At 44.2% G+C, this 25,374-nt stretch overlaps 2 protein-coding genes across 2 annotated transcripts; one reads left to right on the top strand and one right to left on the bottom strand.

Annotated features, from left to right (window-relative positions):
- Positions 1 to 255: 255 nt before the first annotated feature.
- fkrp (fukutin related protein) lies at positions 256 to 3,309 on the bottom strand. Its single transcript, XM_080007222.1, has 2 exons — positions 3,156 to 3,309; positions 256 to 2,749 (listed from the first exon to the last, which is right to left on the bottom strand). The coding sequence occupies exon 2, from the start codon at positions 2,640 to 2,642 to the stop codon at positions 1,035 to 1,037; it is 1,608 nt and encodes a 535-aa protein (XP_079863348.1). The 5' UTR covers positions 2,643 to 2,749; positions 3,156 to 3,309; the 3' UTR covers positions 256 to 1,034.
- A 1,515-nt stretch (positions 3,310 to 4,824) lies between these two features.
- On the top strand, positions 4,825 to 24,305 carry strn4 (striatin, calmodulin binding protein 4). Its single transcript, XM_080007397.1, has 19 exons — positions 4,825 to 5,247; positions 14,544 to 14,647; positions 15,513 to 15,589; positions 15,686 to 15,764; positions 15,881 to 16,017; positions 16,144 to 16,195; positions 16,321 to 16,498; positions 17,516 to 17,672; positions 18,257 to 18,352; positions 18,512 to 18,630; positions 18,760 to 18,935; positions 19,114 to 19,161; positions 19,298 to 19,419; positions 19,690 to 19,857; positions 19,954 to 20,094; positions 20,782 to 20,880; positions 21,039 to 21,125; positions 21,708 to 21,903; positions 22,556 to 24,305. Exons 1-18 carry the CDS (start codon positions 4,957 to 4,959, stop codon positions 21,875 to 21,877), a joined length of 2,301 nt encoding a protein of 766 aa, XP_079863523.1. The 5' UTR covers positions 4,825 to 4,956; the 3' UTR covers positions 21,878 to 21,903; positions 22,556 to 24,305.
- The last annotated feature ends 1,069 nt before the right edge of the window (positions 24,306 to 25,374 follow it).

The raw sequence follows: 25,374 nt of genomic DNA, 5'->3' as shown, positions 1-25,374 counted from the left end.
TTACAGAATAAAAACACTGTTTAGCAGAGGTGACCGTATGGGATAAACCAGACGAGACAAAACAAGCACTGACCACCTCAGCCTTTGCCGAAAAGCGAGAATGTTTAAACATCTCCTGCCATCTGGTGGCCAAAGGGCTTTGCTGGCCTGTGTCACATCACACGGCACATGGCAAAACACATGGCACTGTTCGAACGTCTTTATTTTACAAGTCAATAGAACAGATAAACACAATTTTAACCAAGACATGTCACCAAGACCAGTGCTGGTGCGGGCTTCATAAAATATATTGTATTTTTAAATGAGCACATAAAGTCCAGCTAATTCAGAGATGTACATTTGACTATACAGGGAACATTCTCAGTAGTACCACAGGACACACCAATCATCGTCAAAATTCTTTTCACTTTATGAAAACTAAGAACCAAATGGCGTCAACAAAGAAACATTCCAACATAAATTGTGCAAATATGAACATACCCTATGTAAATCAGTGCAAAATGGCCAGAAATAGCTTATTAAACAATTTAACATCCATTATGTTTGTACAACATCTCCGATATTGCTGAAGATTTAGAACTGTAGCTTCTCATTTTTGTTTGCATGAAGTTTGATTATAAATATTCTTTATACTGCACAGCACGTGTCTTCACACATACAAGATGGAGATATTGATATTGACTGAAATAGTGCCTAAAGGCGAATTCTTTCCTATCCCTTTAAAATTATTTGGGAGAACACCGAAGCATTGCAACATCTCACTTCACTCAAAATGAGGACGATTTTAAGTTGAATAAATAAATGCAGAGTGGTGGCATTGGTGTTTGTGTTGATGTCATAATTATTCATCTTGTTAAAAAAAAATGTTAAAAAGGGAGTCTCAGAGGAAATACAGTTATCAACTTGGCACCATATTAAAATCCCCACGATTTATATCGGGGTTGATTCTAAAGTGTCAAGGCTGAAATTGCTGTATTGTTGGCTGAACCAAAGCGAGAGAACACAAATGGCCTACATTCCCTGTTCATCCCATTTTATAGTTTGCTTCTGTCAAGCTTCTTTTTGGAAGGATTAGGGTACTGGGGATTCTCAATAACTGCCTCCCCAAACTTGAGCTCCAGGAAGGCACGGTGATTGTTGGGTCCGTAGGCAGTGATGCCGGCAAAAGGCATCGGCACCAGCGGCTGAAGGAAGTGCTCTGGGAACTCCACGTCCTGCTTGTGCTCCGTCCACGTGTCTTTAGTCATGACACCGTTCCGTGGATAGAACGGCCAAAGGTCCACGTGAAGATGGTTGGCCTCGCTGTACTGGACTCTGAAGAAGTCACCCTCCACTGCCCGCTCCCAGACGTAGCCGTTAGCGTCCACCAGAGAGCCCGAGTCTAGGTTCTTCAGGTTATCACAGTTGGGTATATCCTCAAGGTATATGCCCAGGTCCACATCGTAGTCCCAGGGGATGATGTCCTGGTGGCGGGCAGCACCAAGCAGAGTCCCTCCCTCCAGCCAGTAGCGGACACCAGAGCTCTCCAGGATGTTGATGACATACTTAGTGGTTTCTCTCAGTGCCCGCAGGCAGCAGGGTGGGGTCCAGCGCTCCAGGTAGAGATAGTCAGGTGTGTCGTCTCGCACGGTTCCGAAGCAGCGAGGCGTCTCTTTACTGCAGCCGTGCCACTGCTCCTTCCCGTCGGGCAACAGAAGGCGCTTAAGCCCAAAACTTCTCATGAGCCTCCCCGTGGCCTCCTTCAAGCGAGTGTCGGCCTTCCACTGGTTGTGAGCCGAGCTGAAAAGGGGCCGGTGGCTTGCAGAGAAGCAGGGGCTCTCCAGCAGCTTGACCTTCCATCCTCTTAGTGAGGTCTGGACGAAGAGGGAGGAGAAGAGGGGAAGCCCCAAAGGGACGGAGAGGTTGAAGAGGTCCTCGGTGCGGATGAGGACCACTGCATCGCCCTGTAGAGCTGTACAAACGCTGCCGCTGCTCCCAGATGCTGCCTGCGTATAGGTGGCCGTCCACTCTCTCAAGCTGACATGCAGATGGAGACATTGCACAGCAGATCGGGCCAGCACCGGGGCGGCAACCAGCCTCACAGGCCCACCCCCCTCACCCTCCAGCTCCCTGATCAGTCTCTCCACCGCACGGCTCTGCTCCAGCTCCACCCCGTCGGGCACCAACAGCACAAACTCTGTCTGGACATGAAACTCCGGCCGGTGAGCCTGGGGTGGCTGCTCGGGACTCGGGGAGAGCACCAGGAGCCTAGCCCCTTCCGGCAAGAGCAACGGAGGGTAGGGGGAGGTGTCGGCCACAGCCAAGAAGGGAAGCTCGGGCCTCTGGCGGAGGAAAGAACGCGCCACATCCCCCACGTAGTTCTCGAAGTTTTGAAACTCCCGAATGAGCACCGTGACCCGGGGTCCGCGGCCATTTCCCTCTACCCCAATTACTCCGGCCCCTCCCAATCCACTGACCGGCCCCACAAGGCCCCCAAGTCCTCCCCCGAGATTGGAGGCTGGTAGACTGGCCCTCCTCGAGCCCCTTCCAAGGTCCTTCCTCTTCTCCATCATCTGTTGCTGGGCCCGGGACACATAGTAAAGGATGAGGAGGTTGAGGATGATGGCTCCTGTTAACAGGCCCTGGCAGAAACTCACACGCATGGCAGCTGAACGTCAGGTGCACTTTCTTTCATAAGCAGAATGGCGGAAGGGAAGCTACTGAAGCTCTCTGGATCTCAGGTACCCATCACGCTCTAGTTTGAGACAATCTGCGGGAGAGAGGGAGAAACACATTTCAATAACCTCGCCATTCCTTTTTTATATTATCCACAGCGATCCGCAGAGATGATGTTACGCAGGTTAATGCACTGAAACGACAGGGCAAAATAAAAAGCTCTCATAGCTTTGTAATTTGCATTTTTTTTTTTTTTTTTTTTGATTACGCTATTTAAATTGTTGTATTACCAACATTTTCATGGCACGGCCCCCTTGCCAGATTAGGCTTTGACCGGGACGCTCCCGTCGATTATTTCAAGGCCACTAGGGGGCCCCGACCCATGTTTGGGAACCCCCGTTGAAGCCTGACATTAGAAATATCCAAAGAATGGCTTTAAAAACCAATGCGTATTACTCACCATTGAATAATCGCATGTTTTTTTTTTATCGCACGCCTACCTTACATGACAGTGGGTTTCCAGCTCATCAAGCCCTGCACCACCATCCCGCTCCCTTCATGTTCCACTGTAATGCCGCCGGCTGTTTGCATGTTGGTCACATTGGGAGTGGAAACGCAGAGATCTGTCTGTTGATGCCCAAGCAGGTGCGTACACTATCGGGCTATTTCACCAAATAAATACGAACACTCGCTTGGCGCTGCCACGCACCGCGGGCTCACCACTGCACCGCTCCACTACGGAGACACTGAGCCGTGAGACACGACCGGGGGTATTCACTTCCGACGTTTCCTTTCAAAGTAAAAGACAAACGCACTTTTTTTTTTTTTGGCGTCCACTTTTTCAAGTACACCAGTTTATCTTGAAATTGTAATAATAAGCGTTGTTTTTTTTTTTTACTGTATTTATTAGATTAAATACTCAAGAGAATATTACTATAATTAAATAATGACAAACACAAACATTAAATAATTATAATGAAGTTACTAGGTTACTAGGTATGACAAGTTGAGCATACACAATTATAGTATTATTATATATTAGCATGGTATTATTGTTTGTATTTTGTTTAAATATGTTGTCAAATATGTTTTGTATACTATACTTACATTTTCCTGGATCTTGCCTTTTTATGAATCTATTATTGTTTAACAATAGCACCCGTGATCCGTAAAGGGATGGATAAATAAATATCTATCTACCTATCCTACAAATATCTACAAAGCATGCCCGTAGGGAGGCGGGTAACCATTTTTTTTTCTATAATTTTATTTTGCCAATGGAATTACAATGGCCAGTGTGCAGGAACATCTTCCTAATTAAACTGTAATTCCTTAAATAATATTTCCTTTACTCACAGTCGAAGGGTGTCTAGATATCTCATGTCTTTATCACCAAAACCATTACCGCTCTTAAACTAACTAACTCAATAAGTAATGGCCGACGTTGTCGATATTAGAGAGCGTCTTCTTTACCATCTAGACGTGGTTCTGCACTTTTTTAACGAGACGTCATTATTATTCATAACCACGTTCAACTGACGGTGAGGGGAAGCGGTGCGCCCGAACACTTGCCCTGTTCCAGTTAATGCTTGCCATCGCCGTTATTAGGCGTGTGTTCCGGGAGCTTTTATCTTGGAACCAGAACAACGTTGTTATGATAATAGTAGGAAATGGACCGCAACAGGTGACCGCTCACAAAATGGCAGGAAGTGCGCAGCGCGAACAACGCGTTCACCTCGGACAGGGAACATGGGGGGGGCTTTATTTTTCATCTATCGAAAAGGTTGCGTTTGTCGTAGTAAAGGGGGGGGGGAGGCGAAATTGGGGATTGAAAAGTAAGAGTCCTAGCGATGCCGTAACATCCGCACATAAGGATGGATGGATGGACGGACAGATATTAACAACACACAATAAGCGTCTGTACCAACAATTTACACTCTAAAAACGATATCAAAAGATCGCTTCTCCGTATAATTTTGCGCTGTTCTTCAGGTTATAATAAAATGATATTAAGCAACATTAAACAATACACGTTTGGTGTGAGGCAATGCTTATACAAACGTGCGCAAGACGAATAGGTAGAGTGTTTTGATCGCGCTTTTACTTTGAAGGTTGGGAAGCGGAAGTGGGAATATTACCAACTCGTTGTAATTTAGCGTTCGCGTACGGGAAGGGAAGAAAGGACTGGAGGGTCGGTTACGGTGGTGTGGACGTGCGGGGCCCAGAAGGAACGGGGACATTGTTGTTATTTTCTCTGCCTGTTTCCACCTCCTTGTCCGGGTCGAAGCTCACGCGGTTAAGATGGAGGCGGACAGAGCGGGCGGAACAAGCCCGAACTCCGGAGGCAGCGGCGCGGGGCGCAACCCGAACGGGCCGAAAGCGGCGCCCGGACACGCGACGGCGGCGACCGCGGTAGCGGCGGCGGCGGCGGCGTCACCGAGCGGGGCGATGGCCGGAGCGCCGCAGCCCCGGGAGCTGCAGGACGGGGACGGAGGCCTCTCGCTGCCCGGGATCCTGCACTTCATCCAGTACGAGTGGGGACGGTTCCAGGCCGAGAAATACCGCTGGGAGGCGGAGAGGGACGAACTCAGGGTAAATGTTTGTGTTCCAGCGCTGTCCCGTTCTGGTGACGCGGAATCACGAAGATAAAAGCCAAACAAACACTCGTTATAGCTTGTTGTAATTTAAAAAGAAAGGAAATTTCACCGTTATCTCAGTATACATGTAGACCATTCTCTTAAGACCCGCAAAACTTGCACTATTTCCTATTTTCAGTGCGAATTGTTGATACAGAGGTTAATTTTTTTTGGTTTGCTGTATATTGCCAATGCTGCTATTTTTAGTTGGTTTTGCTCTGTCTGTCTGTCCGCTACAAACCTCTTAAATTGAAGTGATGCCTGGCTGCAGCCTATGTCTATGTATGTGGACGGTTTATCTGTTTATTTTGACTAATGTCACTTTGCAAGTGGGACTAATGGAGTCTCTGGATGGCCTGGTGGTGTGTGGTCGAAGAGGTTGTTTGGCAATGGGCCCACTTAAATTTGTTGTTGGACATGATTAGGTCCAAACTCTCATACCTGTCTATAGTATAGTTTGGATGATAACAGTGAAGCGACCGTATGATCAAAACAATAATTATTGCACGTTCTCTAGTTGTATTAACATCTTTCTTTCAATGAAATAATCTTGAAGTTAAACTATTAATCACTGTGCTCTGAACAGCCCCTGGTACCTCTTGAAAGGCCCCTGGGGGTCCCTGGACCCCATGTTGAGACCCACTGATCTAGATTAGAGAATGGCCCGAAGAGGAGATTATCTGGCAGTGCAGTCAGTGTGATGTCTCGAGGTCGACACCGTTCTCGTGTGTTCAATGCAATAGTCTGCATGTTTATCGCTTTGTGCTGTTCTGGACATTAATTTTACAGTGACACTGTGAATCATGTGATTGTGGTAAATGAAGCCGGGATTCCGCAAATAAAAAGGACACTCACGTAATATGAACGCATACTGTGTGTGTGTGTGTGTGTGTGTGTGTGTGTGTGTGTGTGTGTGTGTGTGTGTGTGTGTGTGTGGCCATTCACCCCGAACGAATCCATTTTCTCAGCTGCCCAGTAGAACACTTATTGTGGTGGCTAGTTGGAAGATCCACTACATATTTTCAACTCATGAATTTGAAGCAGAACATTGCAGACCAGTACTGCGTCCGCTTTTAAATTGTCCCGCAATGAATAAATCATTATAACATACCCAGGCTTTGCTTGAGATACCGAGCCATATGTCATTCCTGTTTTTTGAACTTATGTGTCTGTCTATTCTACTGTAGCTGTACTGCACTTACCCTAGGTTAAAAATTCACCTCCAATTACCTTAAATATCTTATTAGTTTATTATACAGTCTTATTATTGTAGTTTGTGAGCTTGACCAAATCATAGGCAGCTCCTCCCTCTTTCACTGTATCTCACTCTGCCTACAACACAAACCTATGCAGTTATAAATAGAAGCTTGATAAAATATGGATGAACAATAACAAAGTGACTGTGCTCGCTGCTTTCACAGGAGAGTGTGGATAAGGGTGGAAGTCAACAATTTGCTATCATCATGTCCTGCCTGGCTTGATGACAACAAGAAATCCTTTTGTGGAATACTCTTATTAATTCTTATGTATTTGTGTATGATAAGAGTAGGCTGCTTTACCAGACCAAAATAGAGCAATGTCTTGGGTTGAAAGAATTAGATGCTTTTTTTTCCCCCAACATGCCTTTGATTACTTAGAGACACACCTGCTTAACTCACGGCCAAACATGACAGTTGCTGGCGCACATGTTTCTAGACATGGATGATTTTTGCCTATGCTTGTTGCATGCGCATGATATTTTGTGCGCTTGCTTTGTGCATGACTTCCAGAGGCTACTAGGAAAGCGAAATGCAAATCCATAGAGGCTTGTGCCAGCAGAGAATGGGCAATATGGTAGAGACATTGTCCTCTTCCCTTGTTTATCTGTGTGTTTGATGTTGCTTTATGTTATTTATTGCATCTGGATGAGTTTGTCTTTATTACGGCTGCATACACAATTGTTTTTGTTGCGTAACTCTGTAAACAGGGCGCTCCGGTAAAAGAGAGCTGCTGCTCTCTCATTTGAGTTCTTCCTGTATAGAGGATTTGGTTCTGAATGTGATTGTAGTGTGAGTGTGCTTTGGTGATATTGTACTACACTACGTGTGTGTTTATCAATGTGAATCAGATCTTTCCATCCAGCACCTGTGGGGACATTACATTACATTTCATTTCATTTAGCAGACGCTTTTATCCAAAGCGACTTACAATTATTCAAACACCGGACGCAGCCATCAGGAGCAATTAGGGGTTAAGTGTCTTGCTCAAGGACACTACAGCATGCTAGCAGGAGGAGCCTGGGATGGAACCAGCAACCTTTAGATTACTAGACTACCAGCTCTACCTCCTGAGCTGCCATCCTCCCTAGTGTCTCTAGTGACAGGACACAGAGGCCCCTGTCTTCTCTGGTCCAGGTGGGACTTTGCCACGTGGGTCACAGGACAAGAGCACAGTGGACAGGTGGCGAGGGCAATATCCTATACAGATGGCGTGAATGTTCATATACATGCACATGCATTCAGCATCTCATGTTTACATTTTAGTCATCACTTAGAATGTTCGCGTGGTGGCACAATGGTTTCTTAAATTAAGTTGCTGCTGAATGAATGAGAAGTCTGACCATAAACATGGTGTTTCTCAATCGCTCCATTTACTTTCATTATGTGTGTGCTTGTGAAAAAAAAAAATCTATCGTCATTGAACCTCATCATATGGAGAGGATTTTTCCTAATGGCACAATTCTCAATGGTAGCTTAAAGTTAAATTCTAATTGGATTTTGGTAGATGTGCAAAAATCTCCCCTCGGTTTGCAGAGAGCGGGACAGGCCCTCTTCAAACTCTCATTCACAGTGTTTACATACTGTTTGTTACTTGGTAAGTATGCACTTTTTTAAGTTGTGTAAATTAGAATAGTGATGAAGAGAATAACATCACTGCCTGTTGCGTTTGGCCTTGGGGCGCCCTGGGTTCCCATTTCTAATTAATAGCTGGGTGCTCTGAGCCGTGACACATATGACATCCATATGCACTCTATTTCTACAGAACACGCCTTTCACCCACTCGCTGCTTATTATAGCAGGCGTGGTTCTGCAAACAACACATGCAGACTCTTTCTTTCTTTCTTTCTTTCTTTCTTTCTTTCTTTCTTTCTTTCCCAGTGCATTCATTGTTACATCCAGTAGATTTATTTTGGTCTAACCTCAGCCATGACCCGCTTAGGTCTGGTCATATATGCATCATAACCGGAGAAGGCATAGGCAGTAATTTTCAATGTTGTTCTCTCTAGTCTCTCCACTCACACACTCCCTTCAACGTGCTCAAAAAAAGCCACTGTCCCAGAAAAGTTCCCTGCTCTACTTGTTGGCTCATGGATTCCCTCCCAGGGATAAAGGGATGGAGGGATGGAGAGAGGCCAGTTGAGGAGAGGCAGAGGAAAGCTGCCCTTGTTCCTGTTTTGCTAGTGGGAGAAAAGAGGCTGCAGAGGAGGCTAAATGCGTCTGCTCTCCTCAGTCGGCTGAACTCTGAAAATGTCACAGACAGTAGGCTTCACGCAAAGCTCAACCTCAGAATGAAGAGATCAAGGGCCACATTGACAAAGGGTGCTCACAAATAAATGGCGCACGTCGCTTTCTACACAAATGTTGGGATGCCAAAAAAAAAAACGGTTAAATGTGCGTGAGGAGGTCAAGGCGACCGATAACCGACCAATATTTGGGGCAGATATACATTTGCAGCAAAAATTAAAATTTTACTGTCAAAATTTACAGTAACACAACTCCAACACAAAACTTCCCTTACACGCCTTTAAACATATGTTTAATTAAATACTATAAAACAAAACATTTCAGCATTGTATTTTGAAAAATAAAGTGCATAAAGCTCCTAGCTCCATTTCTTGTAAACTGAACTGAAATCTTAAATAGATAAAAATAATTAACTAAATAGATCCCCGAAGCAGGTGCCTTTTACTGTTTACAAACAATGTTTGTCAGGTTTTTTCGTCATGTGATCTAATTACGCTCACGTGATAGGACAGCTGCACATAGGGGTCGTTTCTCAATATCAAGTACGTAAAGTCCGGACTTGCGCACTTGGTAGTTCAGACTTGGCAAGTTAGACTCGGGAGTACAGACTCCCGGGGACCATTACCATTACCACCGCTTGGTGCGAAATGCATTCTGGGATACTTGGCTGTGCCAAGTCCACACAAGTCACCACGGATGCATCCTCGATAAAATGGGCGGAGCAAGTCCACATCCGGGCATTTGGACTGGACTTGGCTTGATGCGGACTTTGAATTGGAACAGTACTAGGGCTGCGACTGATGACGTTTCACAAGTCCACAAGAACACAAGTACAGACAAGAACGCAGATTGAGAAAGGCCTAGGGTCTCTCCCAAAGCTGCCGCTGTATCCAAAGCTCATTCACGACATGTCATAAAGTAGTAGCAACATAGTGTGACGTACCATAAAGCTAAATTTATGCTAACCCTCATTTTTGGTGATTGACGCCTTTCCCATTGCCATGAGAAATTAGTTTTTCTCTTTTTTCTTTTGGTGTGTCACGCTTGATGTCAAGCAACAGGCCGGAAAAAGGTCGTGTCATGGCTCCAGTGGGATTGGGAATAAAACAGTAGAGGAGACAGCAATTTAACAAACAACAACATACAACTGTAAAACTTGGATGGGGAAAAAAAGTATTCTGAGACATTCAAAAGAATCCGATCGTTCGTGAACAACCTCACAAGTCCAGTAGAAGCAGCATGGACTATCCGTGCTGCGGCTGCACGCATCGATCCCTGGCGGCAGTGAGCAGAGAGGCTCCTCCAGCTGGAGACTTGGGGCGGTGCTGGAGTGGCTCGGAGCCCGGCCGGGAGCACGGGGGTTCCATGCTGTGCCCACTGAGCGATCCCCACTCTCACAACATTTCATGGGCCCCCATGCGGGGGAAAAAATGCAATAACTTCTGATTTTGATTATGGATTCTAAATGGGATCTGAAATAAAACGCATATATAGTACTGAATGTTTTGGGAAAGTAATCGAATTGTGATTTCTTTTTTATTTTTTTAATTTATTTTTTTAAGTTATCTTCTGTATTATTTACGAAACGCAAGCAATACATCATTCTATAGTATGACCAACACAAAAATGGATACAGTCAAATATAAACTGCTCTTTCCTGTAGGTGATGCCCATGTGTTATGATGAAATGCGATAAATTGATGCATACATTTAGATGAATAACATATATTTATTTAACTATTGAATTGTAAAAATAAAAACTTTTGATCACAGCAGAATATTGGCTCATTGATTTTACTTCAAGGCTTAATAAACATGAGAAATATGCAGTGTTTCAACAGAATTGTATTTTATTTAATTGTTTATAAAAATGTTGGGTGCATATGACGTGCGGCCCTCTGTTTTCTCAGGGGCAGTTTTATGCTTATTCAATTAACGACAACAACAACAAAAAAGTAAACACAATACAAACGGACGCATAATTCTGGAAGAGGCTCCATCTGGACTCTACAGGTGTTCTGAGAAAGTGTACCCCATCACGCACGGTTTCATTCCATGCGCACTTGTTTTGTTTCATTAGGAGATGTAAAATAAAAAGTGTTCTGGCGCACCGATCACGGGCATGGCACGCTCGGCCTATCTCGCCTATAGGAAGAGCCCTATTGGCTAGATTGTGTAACACTAAAACGACACTTTTTTTTCTTCTTCTTCATCGCAGTCTTTGCGATTTGAAAATGGTGCTTTTAATTTGATGAATTGTCCAGCCCAACACAGATATTCCTGTCTAACGCGGCAAAGTCCGGAACCTCAACGCGCGTCTCATCGTGCTGGTAAAGGGGCCAAAATTAGCGGGTCGACCCGGGTGTCCTGTTTACATCAGAGCTGATCGGAGGTGGAGCCGATAAAAACCTGTGTCTATTGCAACGTCATTTGACCCATGACTGAAACCCGGGTTTTTCCTTTCCCACTGATGCCAAATGCCAGACGTTAGCGGGTGTTACCGGGTTTTTAGTTCAGTGGGAAAGATGTATAACATCCGAGTGAGTGAGAAGTGTCTGCGGTGTGGAATTATTCCAAGACGGAATGCTGTATTCTTTTTTTTTTTTCTCCCCACAATAAAAGCGAGCTCCTCCTTTTACTTCTGTTTTTTCAGATTTGACCATCGGATCACGACAATTGTGGTTTTACTGCTACGAATATGATAAAGATAGACTACAAGCAGAAACCATTCAGAGAGATGCAGCTGCATCAGAGCCACAGGAGTGCATTTCTATTTATTTATGATCAGCAATCATATCAGACAAAATAATGATTCCGATAATTGGAAAATTGATGAATATCGGATCCGACCCCTAATGTGCCTACCTCTGTAGATACTATGACCCATCCTGACATCGGAGAGAGAAAAAGGAGAAACGCCGTCTTTGGTGGCAAAGGAGTCAAAATTATGAAACCACTTGTGATTTAATATTGTTGATATGCATGTCATTTCAAAACATTCCACTAAGATGTTTCTTATGCTGTTTACAATGTTGAAAAATTGTATGAGGCTGCCTGTTAATCGCTTGCATGAACTTGTGGACAAAACTTAGGAATTATTTGAGGGAGAGAGGCTGACCGAAAATATACAGCAGACAATACATCAGCAAGCATGTGCCAAATGATTTCAATTAATGGCCTTGTTGTGTTTGTTTATATACCTTGAGTACAAATACTTGAATTTCTCAGTCTGAGACTGCCAGGGTTTACACAGCGGTCATCCCTCCTGTTTGTCTCCATCTGTGCTCAGTGAGTAGAACTGACAGTCAGTTATTAATTTGTTAACACTATGAGTAACAATTTGCGTTAATTATGCAGTGCTGCAGCAGATGTTGTTAAACATTAACATCTTTTTTACATTTCTCATTCCTCACTAGGAAATAGTGAAGCGCAGAGTTGTGCTAGTGCAGTTTGGCTATCTCAGTGTTCTCATTCCTCATTGAGCGCTGTCATTAGCCTAATGACAAGGTGTACTTTGGTAAGTGATTCTAGCCCGGCAGCCTGTTAAATCCGTTTAAACTCATTAGCCCTATTATTTTGTCAAGTAAATGAATAGGGTAGGAATGAAGGGTCATTGTTTGATACTGAAATTGGGTCACGAAGCAAGAGCTGAAGCCACATTCTGTTATGTTTCTCAGAAGAACTTTGACACGGTTGGGGCTTGTGGAGGTCTGCAAGGTCCATGAATTCGAGAATGATGTTGATACTTAAAAGAGCGTTTGATTTAATCTGTTAATTTCAGTCATACTGTATTTACGCCTTCGTGTGTGGCCTGCACGGATGCTTGTGAAGCCATGTCAGTGATGTGAGGTTGCTGGATGCCAGGGGAGACGGAGACAAGTGAGAGCTTGTGTGTGTGTGTGTGTGTGTGTGTGTGTGTGTGTGTGTGTGTGTGTGTGTGTGTGTGTGTGTGTGTGTGTGTGTGTGTGTGTGTGTGTGTGTGTGTGTGTGTGTGTGTGTGTGTGTGTGTGTGTGTCGGAGTGTGAGCATGTAGGTCAACAAGTTCTAGCTTGTCTCCTGTCCAGGTAGAAGCTATAATACTCACTCTGCTCGTTTAGGGTGAACGAGAAACATTTTGTGCCATTGCCTATCTTTCATTCTGGCCGGCTTTACCTCGGTTCACTGCTCTTGTCCCTGGCCCACTGCAGACCATAGTTCTACCTTAATCCTAACACGATAACAGCACCAATACGGTACGTTAGGGAACTCACATTTCATGCAGCCTAATCCAAGATTTTTGATTCAAAGCTTATTTAGCGATCTATAAATGTGTAAATAAAAAGGGAAAAGGTGGTGGTTGCACTAAGCTACTGGTGTTATTATTGATATTAATAAACGCAGATGAATTTAGTTATTTTTCCTACTCCATATACACACTGTCCAATTCAAACCTTTTCTGTCATTGCTGGCTTCAGATCACAGACGAGCGTTTAAACGCTCATCTGACAATGAGCACCGAAATGCTCAGATTGGCAAACTGTGGTGTGTTTACCGGGATTACTCTTCATCAACAGCAAGGCTGTTAAGCAGATTTCACTGTATTACACTAACCTTGCTCGCTGGTTACGTGGATTGGGGGTTTGTGTGGTTCTTTGTTTTATTGGTGATCGACTGTCCTCTTTGGTAGCCGGTGCTTCCCCCATGAGACAGCGTTTTTAGATGCTCTACTTTCGGAGGACTGTGTGTGCGTGCGGGTGTGCATGCCAAGACACGTCGGCCAGCAGTGGGGAAATGGACTTTAAAGCAAATTGTGCGAACGCTCCCAGCACAGAGTGGAGAGGAGAAGCTGGGGAGAGAAAATCAAAGTGGGGGGGGAATAAAGGAGAGAGAATAACACACAGATTGTTATTGATATCCCAAATATCTGTTCATTCCACTGTGCCGTGTTCAGTTGTGTTCCTGTAACTCGTTAAGCTTGAGTTGGATCTTTACCTTCCTTGGATCGTTGTTCCTCATCAGTGTATTTGCCTCTTCTACCCAGAAGGGGGAATTGTCTCCTCAGGCGGCTTTGAACAACTGTTTATGTCTCTTGTGACAAGCGCTAGCATTACCTCCATTTTAATTTGCTTAAATCATTGCCTCTGCTCATTCGAGATAGCTTCTTTCTTTTTCTATTCAAGTCTTAAGAGGCTGTTGAAAAGACTTAACAAACACACTTATGAAAGGTCAAGTTAATTCCATTCTCTTTCAGTTCTCTTGCTTTCTCACCATTTGACCCTTCATGCCGCTGAAAGGCTGGGAAGTTTGTGATCAGTCCACAAGTGGCTGCCGCAGGCTCTGCATCTCAAAGCAGGAATTAATCAGCGCACGCAGGAAGGAAAGAGTCGGAGAAACGGGAGAGGAAGCAGACAAAGGAAGGATGTGTCTTTAAATGAAGGTGTGAGGGCTCATGTGAACACGACCATCCTGCGTCTTGTTTATCCTCCCGCAGATGTGTGTCGAGTGCTCGCTTGGAGCAGCAAATGTCTTTTTCTGTGAATGTCAAATTCTCTCTGGAGCATCATGAATTTGGAAAATGAAAACTGCTATTTTTTTAGCCCATAGTTTAAATGTCACCCACAAACTGTCAAGTCTACGTTACTCTTATTCTGAATTGAGGGAGGCATTTCTTATTTGGTTTAATGTATATAGGGTATTCTGGAAGAAATGTATGTTATGTTTCTAATCCACATCTCCACTGCTTTATATTTCTGTGTATGTGCTTATGCAGGCTCAGGTGGCGTTCCTTCAGGGTGAGAGAAAAGGGCAGGAAAATATGAAGCAGGACCTAGTAAGGCGGATTAAGATGCTGGAATACGCGCTTAAACAGGAGAGGTAAGACATCTAATAGGTTTGGGCGATATGTCAAAATTGTCCTCCCGTCAGCCCAATGATCGGCAATTGTTGATGGGGGGTAGCGGGCCGCAATGCACGACGCAACCGGCAGGCCGAAGGACCTAAAGAACATTATTTGCTGTCTTTGCAAACAGCAAAGACCCCCGGTGGAGCACCTGGGTCACAGCAGCCGCAGCACAGTTTTAGGTTAAAGGCAGTTGTTAGGTTAAAACAATCGCTAAATAAAATAAATAATAAATAAGGCATTTTTATTTTTTATTTTTTTGGGCCGCTTTCTAAAATCTCAAAACAAAGTATAGACAACGGAGGAGCAAAATAAATGGATCAAATTGTGTAATTATCCCGGAGAAAGCCTGTCCGGGTCTGGGTCTCTGCTCCCTGTAGGTGGGGGAGGAGACGGTGGCTCCCCCGGGACTGGCCCTCCACCCTCCGGTAACAGGTGTGTCTGAGTTGCGCCCTCCACCGCCACATTGTTCCTCCAATATCTGAAACAAATGACAGAACGGCTCTTTCAGAAAGACGTGGTTAAAGCGGCGACACGGAATACCAGTTCCTATTAGCGCACGCTTTGAATTGTGCTTTGTGGGTCATTAAATTAACAAAATAAAAGGACAAAAATCAGCCAAGGAAATTGCTCCAAAAAAAAAAAAAGACCACCCATGGCCAATTGCGGTTGCAGATATATATTTTTCCAATCAGGCAAGCCTAACATCCAGTTGCACACCAGCACCTGCATGCATTCACCCTCTTGAGATTCCTTGATGTGGTTTCTAATGCATCCACACATTTTCAATGATTATGTATTTGTAACGCTGCCTCCTGGTGGTGGGTTTTGTTGTTGCAGGGCCAAACACCAGAAACTAAAAACGGGCAGCGACCAGAGCCCCGGGGACAAGAAACCAGAGACAGTGGCAGAGCAATGTATGTATTATCAACCTTGGATTTCTTATCTCTACGGAAAAGGTCATGTGGAATAATTAGAAATGTTGGTTTTTTTTTTTTTTTTTTACTCTCTAGTACCAAATGGCCCGGCTGAATCAGATTCTGAGCCAGCCAATCAGATGTCTTGGAAGGAAGGACGTCAGCTATTACGCAAGTAAGCTTGCTCATTTAAAACCTTCATTAATCTCAACACAACATTGGTTGTTGAGATTACTTGCACAGCTCTAGTTTTTCTTGGGTCGTTAATTTAGCGTTTTTATGTCTACGTAGATACTTGGATGAGGTGGGATATTCAGACACAATCCTGGACATGCGCTCCAAGCGCGTGCGCTCGCTGCTGGGGCGTAGCAGCCCGGAGGCCAATGGCCCTGCACCTAGCGAAGCCTCCCCAGAACCGGACCCTTTTGGTGGAGGAGGTGGTGGTGGTGGTGGAGGAGGAGGTGGAGGCAGTGGAGGCGGAGGCGGAGGCGGAGGCGGTGGAGGCGGAGGCGGTGGCGGCAGCGGCAGCGGCGGTGGTGGTGGTGGTGGAGGAGGAGGGGGAGGAGAGTCCTTATTGGTCAGACAGATAGAGGAGCAAATCAAAAGGTTAGACCAGAGGTTGTACGCATCTACATGCTGATCCTCTGAACACGAAGTCCACATTGACATTTTCTCTTCAAACGGAGAGGGCATTTGAGGCAGGAGGGTAAAGAATGTGTGTTTTATTTTAGGAACGCGGGAAAGGAAAGCTCTAAGGAGCGCCTGGGGGGCTCCGTACTCGATAAGATTCCCTTTCTGCACGGCTGTGAGGATGATGATGAGGACGACAGCGACGAGGAAGATGACTTCCAGGGCATAGCCACGGACTCTGTCGACGGCCCGCGCAAAAACAAGAAGTCGCGCGTCAAGGTATGGCTTTTTTTTAAGGATATGCACGAGAATAAAATTAAGAGGCAAATGAAATTGGCTTGTCGAATTGCATGTGAATTGGTTCATTAAATTGTCTGTGCATTGGGCAAACATACTTTAAGACGCCATTTTTTTTGTTGGTGCCCACAAATCATGTGAGTGGAATGGAGTGAATTAGAAGTTTTGTAGAACGTTTGACTATATTATGTTCCCGACCTCAATAGAAGTCTTTACATATAATTCACTTTTATCAGAAGCTTAGAAGATGATGATTCTTGTTCCTCTGAGTCTTTTTTTTATTTTTCCTCCACTTATTGGGAAATTACCCTGAAAACATTCTTTGTCTGTTAATATGAAGCAGATAAAAATGGCCCGTACAAGTTTAACAAAAAGGACTATGGTACAGTGTAGAATATCAGTCATAAAGTCATTACCTCAAAGTATGTTGTTGAAGGCAAGCCGACTTGCTAGAAGACACTCCTTTGTTGAAGTAAGCAAAATATGTTCTCCCTTTATCAATAATGGATAGCCTAGATTGTACTATAGACAGTTATTACGCATGACATGAATGCACACTGCCCAGCATTTTGCTTACAAGCAGAGACTGAACACCCGTAGCACTTATCAAAATGTGATCACAAAGGACTTTCAAAAAAGTAGTTCTCCCTTGTCATCCCTGGAGGATGCCATTTTTGTTGTTTGCGATACGGAGATGATGGAAAATGGCTTCCAGTACACCCTATTGGGCAGTTGTGTGAAAGCCCGTCATATAGTATGAAAGGTACAGGGCTGCAGACTGTCCATCATCGTACAAAACCTGTGTTTGCACCAAAGAAATGATTGTGAACAGACTGCGAAGTCACAGATAATCAGAGCAAATTTCCCCCCATCTCTGCTTTCCTCACATGCCCTAGTTTTCCATTACTTTTCTCTGAGATGACCGTGCTCTTCTGTCTTTATCCACCACACCTCCTCCCCTCCTCCCTCCTCCCCCTCCATCTGTCTCTTCTGTTCCAGATGGGCTCGGAGCCCATGACCACAGAGCTGGATCCTGAGGACGAGGAAGACGAAGATGACTCGGAAGATGCTCTCAGCGAGTTTGACTTCCTGGGCTCGGGGGAAGAGGGGGAGGGGGCGGGCGAGGCCCGGATCTCGGGGGACGGACGGGAGTTAGGTACGCTGTTGCCATAGCAACCCCTCCAGCACCAGCACTGCCCCCCCCTCCCCCCCCAACCATCACTGCCACCAGTTTATCTGCCCTTTCTGTATCTTTTTTTTTTTTTTTTTTTCTCTCCTGTCTTTCTCTGTGTCTTGGCATTTCTTCTTGTCAATAAAGCCGGTTTGTCTCTCCCAAGCACTCGTCTCTCTGTGCCTTTCCTGATCTGTCAATCCGTCATTCTCTGTGTTTCTCATTTGTGTGGTGGGACTTTGACGCTCTGCTCTGGGCTCATCTGAATGAATAGTATATCGTGATTGTTTTGTATGTTTGTGTTTCATTCATTTAGGCTGCAGTTCAGTCTTGATTTATACCCTTTATTGTTGAAAGACACTTTTTTATTTATTTTTTGTTAATGTACAAGTTTTGTCTTTGCGTCTGCTGTGTTATTTTTCTCTTTGTCCTCCTGTCTCTTTCTCATTGTTCTGATTTTATCATTTCATCGTTTTTTGTTTTTTTTCTGTCCCCTCCTTTTCTTTTTCCTGTCCTCCACCTCTGCATGACTGGGTGTTTTATGTCTCTCCCCTCTCTGGCTGGTTCAGAGAACCGAAGGAACAAGTTACAGGGCATGATGTCGGACTTCCCCCCCAAACCTTCCCCGCCCCCCTCTGTGTCAGGACAGACTCGTTCCGCGGAAGGTAAGACTCCCGTTACCACCCCCCTCCCCGAATGTCCCAAAGTAAATGAAATATTTAAGTAAGTAATGCCTGTCTGGTATTAGGATGTCTGTACGTCAGCTGGGATTTGCGTTAAGTTGTTGCCGTAACTGTCTTTCCCTCCCTCCACCGGTCCAGCAGGTGGCGCTCTGGGTTTCTCCTCTGACGTTTTCATCATGGATGCTGTCGGCGGCGGGGACATGAACCTCGGCGAGCTGGCCGACCTCACCGTTGCCAATGACAACGACCTCTCCATGGACGTAAGTACAACAAGCCGACACAACCCGAACCGCCACAAAGCACTCATTCGTCATGGGGTGAAGAGGGAGAGAGATGGAGGGAGGGAGAGAGAGAGAGAGAGTTACCTTTCCCGTCTTGTGTCCTCTCAGATGCAGGACAACAGGGAGGAGTTTAAGAAGACGTGGAACCCTCGATTCACGCTGCGCAGCCACTTTGACGCCATCCGAGCGCTGACCTTTCACCCTAGCCAGGCGGTGCTGCTCACCGCCTCGGAGGACGGAACGCTGAAGCTGTGGAACCTCAACAAGGCCATGCACTCCAAGAAGTAAGGGAGGAGCCGCTCATCCCGTTCCTTATGAAAACTCACAACTGGAGTTTGGAGTCAGGAGATAGGACATTTTGCCTGAGCTTGTGACTCCAGATGAAGGGGTGGTTGAATATGAGTAAATAAAGTGAGTAAATAGACCACAGTTCAAACTAAAATCATGTGTTTTTTTCATCAGGAATGCAACACTAGATGTTGAGCCCATTTACACATTTCGAGCACACAGGTGAGTCTAGGCCACTGTGCGGACATGCAATAAAACAAAGCCAAAATACACCTGGACACCAGTCAACCCTCCTCTGATCCGTTTCCGTTTTTCTGTTGTTTTTTTTTTTTTTTTTTTTTTTCCTTCGATTGTCCAGTGGCGCTGTTCTGTCTCTGGCCATGGGCAACGATGGAGAGTCATGTTACAGCGGAGGTCTGGATGGAACCGTCAGGTGTTGGAAGATTCCAGACATCAATGTGGATCCTTACGACAATTATGGTAACCGCCCCAAGCTGCGAGACTTAACAATATTACAAATACAATAACTCATTTTAGATAGTAGGGCTGGGTTAAGAGGTAATTCTATTGTTTCAATACTTTGTTTTGAAGTCATGAAATCATTTTCCACTTAAATTAAATTTCTTGAAATATTTCTGTAATGCACGTCAGATGGTCTGAAAGACTGAAAAGTTGGAAGCAATTCTCCTGATGTATAAATTGTCAATCGGATCTAATAGTGTGTCCGTGTGTGTATGTCCGTCCGTCCAGACCCTGGCATTGAGAGCAGTGTCCTTGCCGGCCATGAGGACAGTGTCTGGGGTCTGGCCTACTCCGCAGCCCATCACCGCTTGGCCTCCTGCTCGGCCGACGGCACGGTTCGCATCTGGGACCCCCAGAACTCGTCCCCCTGCCTGTCTGTCTTCAACAAGGAGAAAGGTGGCGGCTGGGGTTAAATTGACGTTATTTCTAAAACCCTAGTGTATTGGACCTGTTTTTTTGCTAAACCTTCTGTTCCCTTCCCCCGGCCCCTAGAGCACGGCACCCCCACCTCGGTTGCCTTCGTGACCACTGACCCGAACCAAGTCGTCGTGTCGTTTGACTGCGGTGAGACGCTGCTCTACGACATGAACACGGAGCAGAGCATCATGGGGCTGGAGACGCAGACCAAGGACGGTACGGAGTGGAGCCGGAGAGGAGTTTGTTTATTGGGGCGATCCAATGCACCCAAAATGATTACAACAGTTGCAATGTAGTACCGGTGCGATTTCAAACAGGGGTGTGTTTCGGGTATATATATTTATTTTTATATACGTAGATATTTATTTATTTCCCTCACTCTGTTCTCCTGACTTCTATCTAAGGCTGCCATTTTTGGGTCAACAAATTTGGCTCATTACTTTTTACATGCACACTCTTCTCATCTGCAATCGATTATAATGGCACTTTATTCCAAAGGATGAATAAATGAAGCCTGCTACCCCATAGTTTACTTGCAAATAAACCTGTATCATGAGGACTATTTGAGTCTCCTCACGCGTAGTTTTTCAACGTTTAAAATTTCTGTTTATTTGTCAAATGACTGCATGTAAGCGTCACATTTGCAGTGAAATTCTTACTTTTATTTTTGATTCTCAACAGTGCAGAGTAAATCATAACAAACAAATAAAAATGACTTGAATAAAGTAGAAAAATAGATTTAAGATTTGAATGTAAGATATATTGTCAAAAAAATAGGAAAAGTAAGCAGAGCAAACTCAAGTGAAAAGTGCAATGTAGATCCAAGTGTAACGGACGTCATTAAAACATGCGATTATTTCCAGGCTGGATAAACAAGTTGTCTTCTTCTTCTTCCTTTTGCAGGAAGCGAGCTCATCAACCGCGTGGTCAGTCACCCGTCTGAGTCGGTCTCCATCACGGCGCACGAGAACCGCACCATACGCTTCCTAGACAACAAGACAGGTGCGCATTGTTGATGTTGCTACCGGTCCTACATCATCATTTTATTCATGAGGTGATTTTGTGTGTGTGTGTGTGTGTGTGTGTGTGTGTGTGTGTGTGTGTGTGTGTGTGTGTGTGTGTGTGTGTGTGTGTGTGTGTGTGTGTGTGTGTGTGTGCAGGCAAGGTGGTGCACTCCATGGTGGCCCACCTGGACGCTGTCACCTGTCTCACCACGGACCCGAAAGGCACTTACCTCATCTCTGGCAGTGAGTAGCAGACATGTACACAACTCTCTTTAAAATCCTATGAACAAAATTAAATGAATATTTATTATTTGTTGTTAGTATTAATTTTTTTACATTTATTTTTGTAATTATTTTTACTGTTCATTTTTGTTTATTATTATGAATGTGACAATCATTAATAATTATAAAAAATAATACTTTCTACTTCAGGGGTTTTTAACCATTTTTAGAACAATGCCAATCCAATGTTTAGGTCCCATGCTGTAAAGTGATTAAAAAAATAGAGAGAGAGATGTTTTTTCACAAACATAACTTTTTCTAACTATTGCCAGCACTGTTTCTTCTTGTTGCTATTTCGTACAGTTGCGGCAAGAATTATTATTTGACCAATCAAAGGTCACTGTTACATTACCATGGATTTGAAATGAAATACCTTTATCGAGGTATTTAATTTGATTATTTTCCAAGTAACACTTATTTGTAAGGCAAACCGCCTCTCCTCCATAATAGCGGCAACACCCACCTGCAATCTCAAAACGTCCCCCACTAGACACAGTATTGAGAGGAGCTGCTCTACATCCCACTCTCTGCTGCCCTCTGTAGGCCACGACTGCTCGGTGCGCCTGTGGATGCTGGACAACAGGACGTGCGTGCAGGAGATCACGGCTCACAGGAAGAAGCACGACGAGGCCATCCATGATGTGGCCTTCCACTCCTCACAGCCCTTCATCGCCAGCGCAGGCGCAGACGCACTCGCCAAGATCTTTGTCTAACAAAAACCAGCGTCAGGATGGGGATGGTGAGTTGGGGGTCAGGGCTTTGTGTGCGTTTTATCAGGTGTCTGCAGGTCATTAAAAATAAATCGTAAAATGTCTCAAAGGTACAATATGTAACTTTTCTGCATTGAAATTTCTAAAAGCGACTGGACCCATGTTTTGTATATTTTGTTGTGTATATTTTGTTTTGTTGTTGTGTACTTACATTATCCCAGAAAAATCTGTAATTTTAATATAGGTACCAGTCCGTTTCATTAGGTCGCCTCTACTTGCTATACCGACAGATACCCTGTATTACATGATCGCCTGATCTCAATTATGTTAAGATTCTAAAACCACTTTTCCATTCAAATTTAAGAGGAATAGGAATCTTAAGCCAATGTTAAAAAAAAATAAAAAGAGGAAATTTGTTGCAATTCCTCCAGTTGGTTTGGGGTGAACTAATTCTCTCCCTGGAATAGTAGGGTTCAATGTCAGTAAATGGATCTTCTTCCTAATATGTATCATTACACTATTATAAGCGTACACTATGCCGGTGGAATAAAACAAACTAAAAAAGCCTTTTTGAATTGGCTTAAAAAACATTTTAATTGTTAAATGGCTGTCATTTGAATGGCAATTGATCACAGACTAATATGTGATTATTTGCATAAACTTGCCTTTTCTGCCCCTTAGAGTCCTACGACCACAACTGGGCCAAAAGAGACTGAAGACTACAATGGAGAAACCTCATCTGAACACAAACATGCACGCGAAACAACCCTCAAACACACACACACACACACGTGCAGACACCCAAACACTAGTCCTGCCGCCCACTGGCTGGGTCTCCCCCACAGGACACTTCCCTGTAATCCTTGCTGTTCCATGATGCCTCAGTGACTTGTTGTGATACTCATCATACTGCTTTTTATAACTTCAAGTATCTGGCTGCTCTGTTTTCAACTACTAATGTCTGAGGTAACACCTTCTTCTTTTCTTTTTCTACACTACGTCAAACATCAAATTCCATTTTCCTTGGCCTGCCAACGGTTAGTGTGTGCGTGCGTGCGTGTGTACTGCTGACACTTCACAATTACGTGGAAATCCCCCAGGAAATACTCAGCACACAAAATTGCACCATTGCATCTAATTTGAAATCTTTTTTTTTTTTTTTTGGATCAATTACTAAAAACACATTTACACACCTGTGTAACTACATTGAGGACCCAGTGGTTGCAGAACCCCGCCCGCCTGCCAAACACGTCACAGAAAGACAATGAATTTACATTCCAAAGACATCAGAAGTATGTGTGGGAGTGATAGTGTGTGTGTGTGTGTGTGTGTGTGTGTGTGTGTGTGTGTGTGTGTCTCTCGCTAGCGAGTTGCAGTGTTACACGAATAGCTTTAATTTCAGCTTCATCGCCAAGACGCCGAACTGTTTCCTCAACACAGTGTCGTCATTTGAAGAGATCGCACGATTCACAGCAATTAGTTTTATTTTTATCAATTTTTTTGCCGCAACAAAACTGAATTAGCCTGATTTCACCTGCAAGGAAGCCGTAGCGTTACATTTTTTCCACTTCCCCACACTTTTAATTTTCACTTCTCCCACTTGTGAAGCGCTAAGCCCGAAAAACCTTATATCTCCCAGTGGCTCAGTTTCAGTCCCTCGTTTGGACGACGGAAGGTTCTCGTTCCCAGCTCTCACTATTTTTATTTAAAGAAAAATATATATAAAATTCTTTCTTTTTAACTGAACAGAGCAGCGTGTGCACTCATTTGATCATGGTGCTAAAGAAAGACGAGTCAGAATCAGGGACGTGTGTGTGTGTGTGTGTGTGTGTGTGTGTGTGTGTGTGTGTGTGTGTGTGTGTGTGTGTGTGTGTGTGTGTGTGTGTGTGTGTGTGTGTGTGTGTGTGTGTGTGTGTGTGTGTGTGTGTGTGTGTGTGTGTGAAAGAGAGAGAGAGAAACTGGGCTATGGATTTTATTAGATGAACTGGCTTTTGTAAGATTCTGCTTCGTTGTCTCAACATTTCATCGACTTGGCTGTTAGCGTAGTGTAAGTTGGCATATTTCAGATAAACACTCTTCTTACAGGTTGTTCTATTTTTAATTTAAGTTATTTGTAGTTGACGGTTTTGATCATTTCAGGGCTGAAGACTTGTTTTTTTGGGGGGTTTTTTTTGGCTGTAGACTTTATACGACAACTAATTGATCTTCATCGACTGAACAGGTTAGTAGGAAAGAGACAGTTCCCCGGGTTGTTTTCTCTTTTCCTCCGTTGACAAGGCCAGTGCCAGGTTCTGGACGGCAACACTGTTCCGGCGAGTCGGCGCGACCTCATTATTTATTCAGGCTTTTTTGAAGAGCTTATCGATTGACGTCACCACACCCGCGTGTTAAGGCGAGGCTTCTTTTTTTTTTTTTTTTTTTTTTTCTTCTTCTTCCCCGCGCGACGTGCGTCAGACGTGCAGCGGCGCCCAGAGCGCCGATCGTTTCGAATGGGGAAGCCCCAGAGGGCGTGGCAGCAGCTCAAAAAAAAAAGACTTTAGAGGGCGACGATAGAGGTCAGATGTACCCAACCAGAGCGTCCACAATTGGTCTACAGGTCAATTCCTCCTCCCGATCTCAATGGAACTCTGGCGTGCTATGGCCAGGAGAGTTGAAAGTTGTTTTTTTTTTTTTTTTTTTTTTGGGGGTTTTTTTTGTTTTTTTTTTTCCCTCCCTCAGCTCCTGCTCCGAGACTACACAAAGTGTTGCTCGGCCATCTCGTTATCCATCGGCACGCGGTGAAACGAAGGAGGACGGGGTGCAGCTGGGGCTCATTCTGCTGCTCGCCAATGAGTTCTGTGCTGTGACATTTAAATACTTTTAGGCTAAACGTTGCACTACATCCAATAATAGATATGATTTTGCGTTATTACTTTTAAGATCACATTAATAGTTGGCTGCAGACCGGGTGCGGAGATCTTTTGCGGTGATGTTCCTTATCAGATAATAGGTTCAGTGCCGTAATTAATATGTCGATGAGATGCTGTCCTGTAAAACTTTGGAATTTGCGTCCCATCCGTGGAGAGAAGACTGATCGGTATGATTCGTCGAATAAAGACAGAAAAAAGAAAGGAGTATGTAAATGAGTACAGAGTAGAGATGCCACTGTGCTGTAAATGTCCATTTTCACGTTTTATCTGTTGCATCTTTTTTTTTCTACTATGGATATGATTATTGAGATGTAAGAATACTGTAGTATCATAAGTGAATCATTCTTCTTTGCTAGGCATAGAAACTGCTTGTGATTGATGATGGCAATGTATAACTTTTAAAAAAGAAATGATTTAAAAAGAAAAAAAAACAAGATTTGTTGATTTAAAAACAATAATCAGTCAGAGGCCAAGGTATAGGACTCGCATTTCTTTGTGTTTTTTCTTATTTTATTTTTTTAATAGCAACTTATCACTGTGTGATATTTTGTATATCATATTAAGCTGTATTCAAACTATTTCCTCTAACTA

This window comes from Zeus faber (genome assembly GCF_960531495.2).
Source record: "Zeus faber genome assembly, chromosome: 9".
In the NCBI taxonomy this organism is placed as follows: domain Eukaryota; kingdom Metazoa; phylum Chordata; class Actinopteri; order Zeiformes; family Zeidae; genus Zeus; species Zeus faber.
Note: the sequence above shows the minus strand (reverse complement) of the source record. Positions and strands in the feature narration are given on the sequence as shown.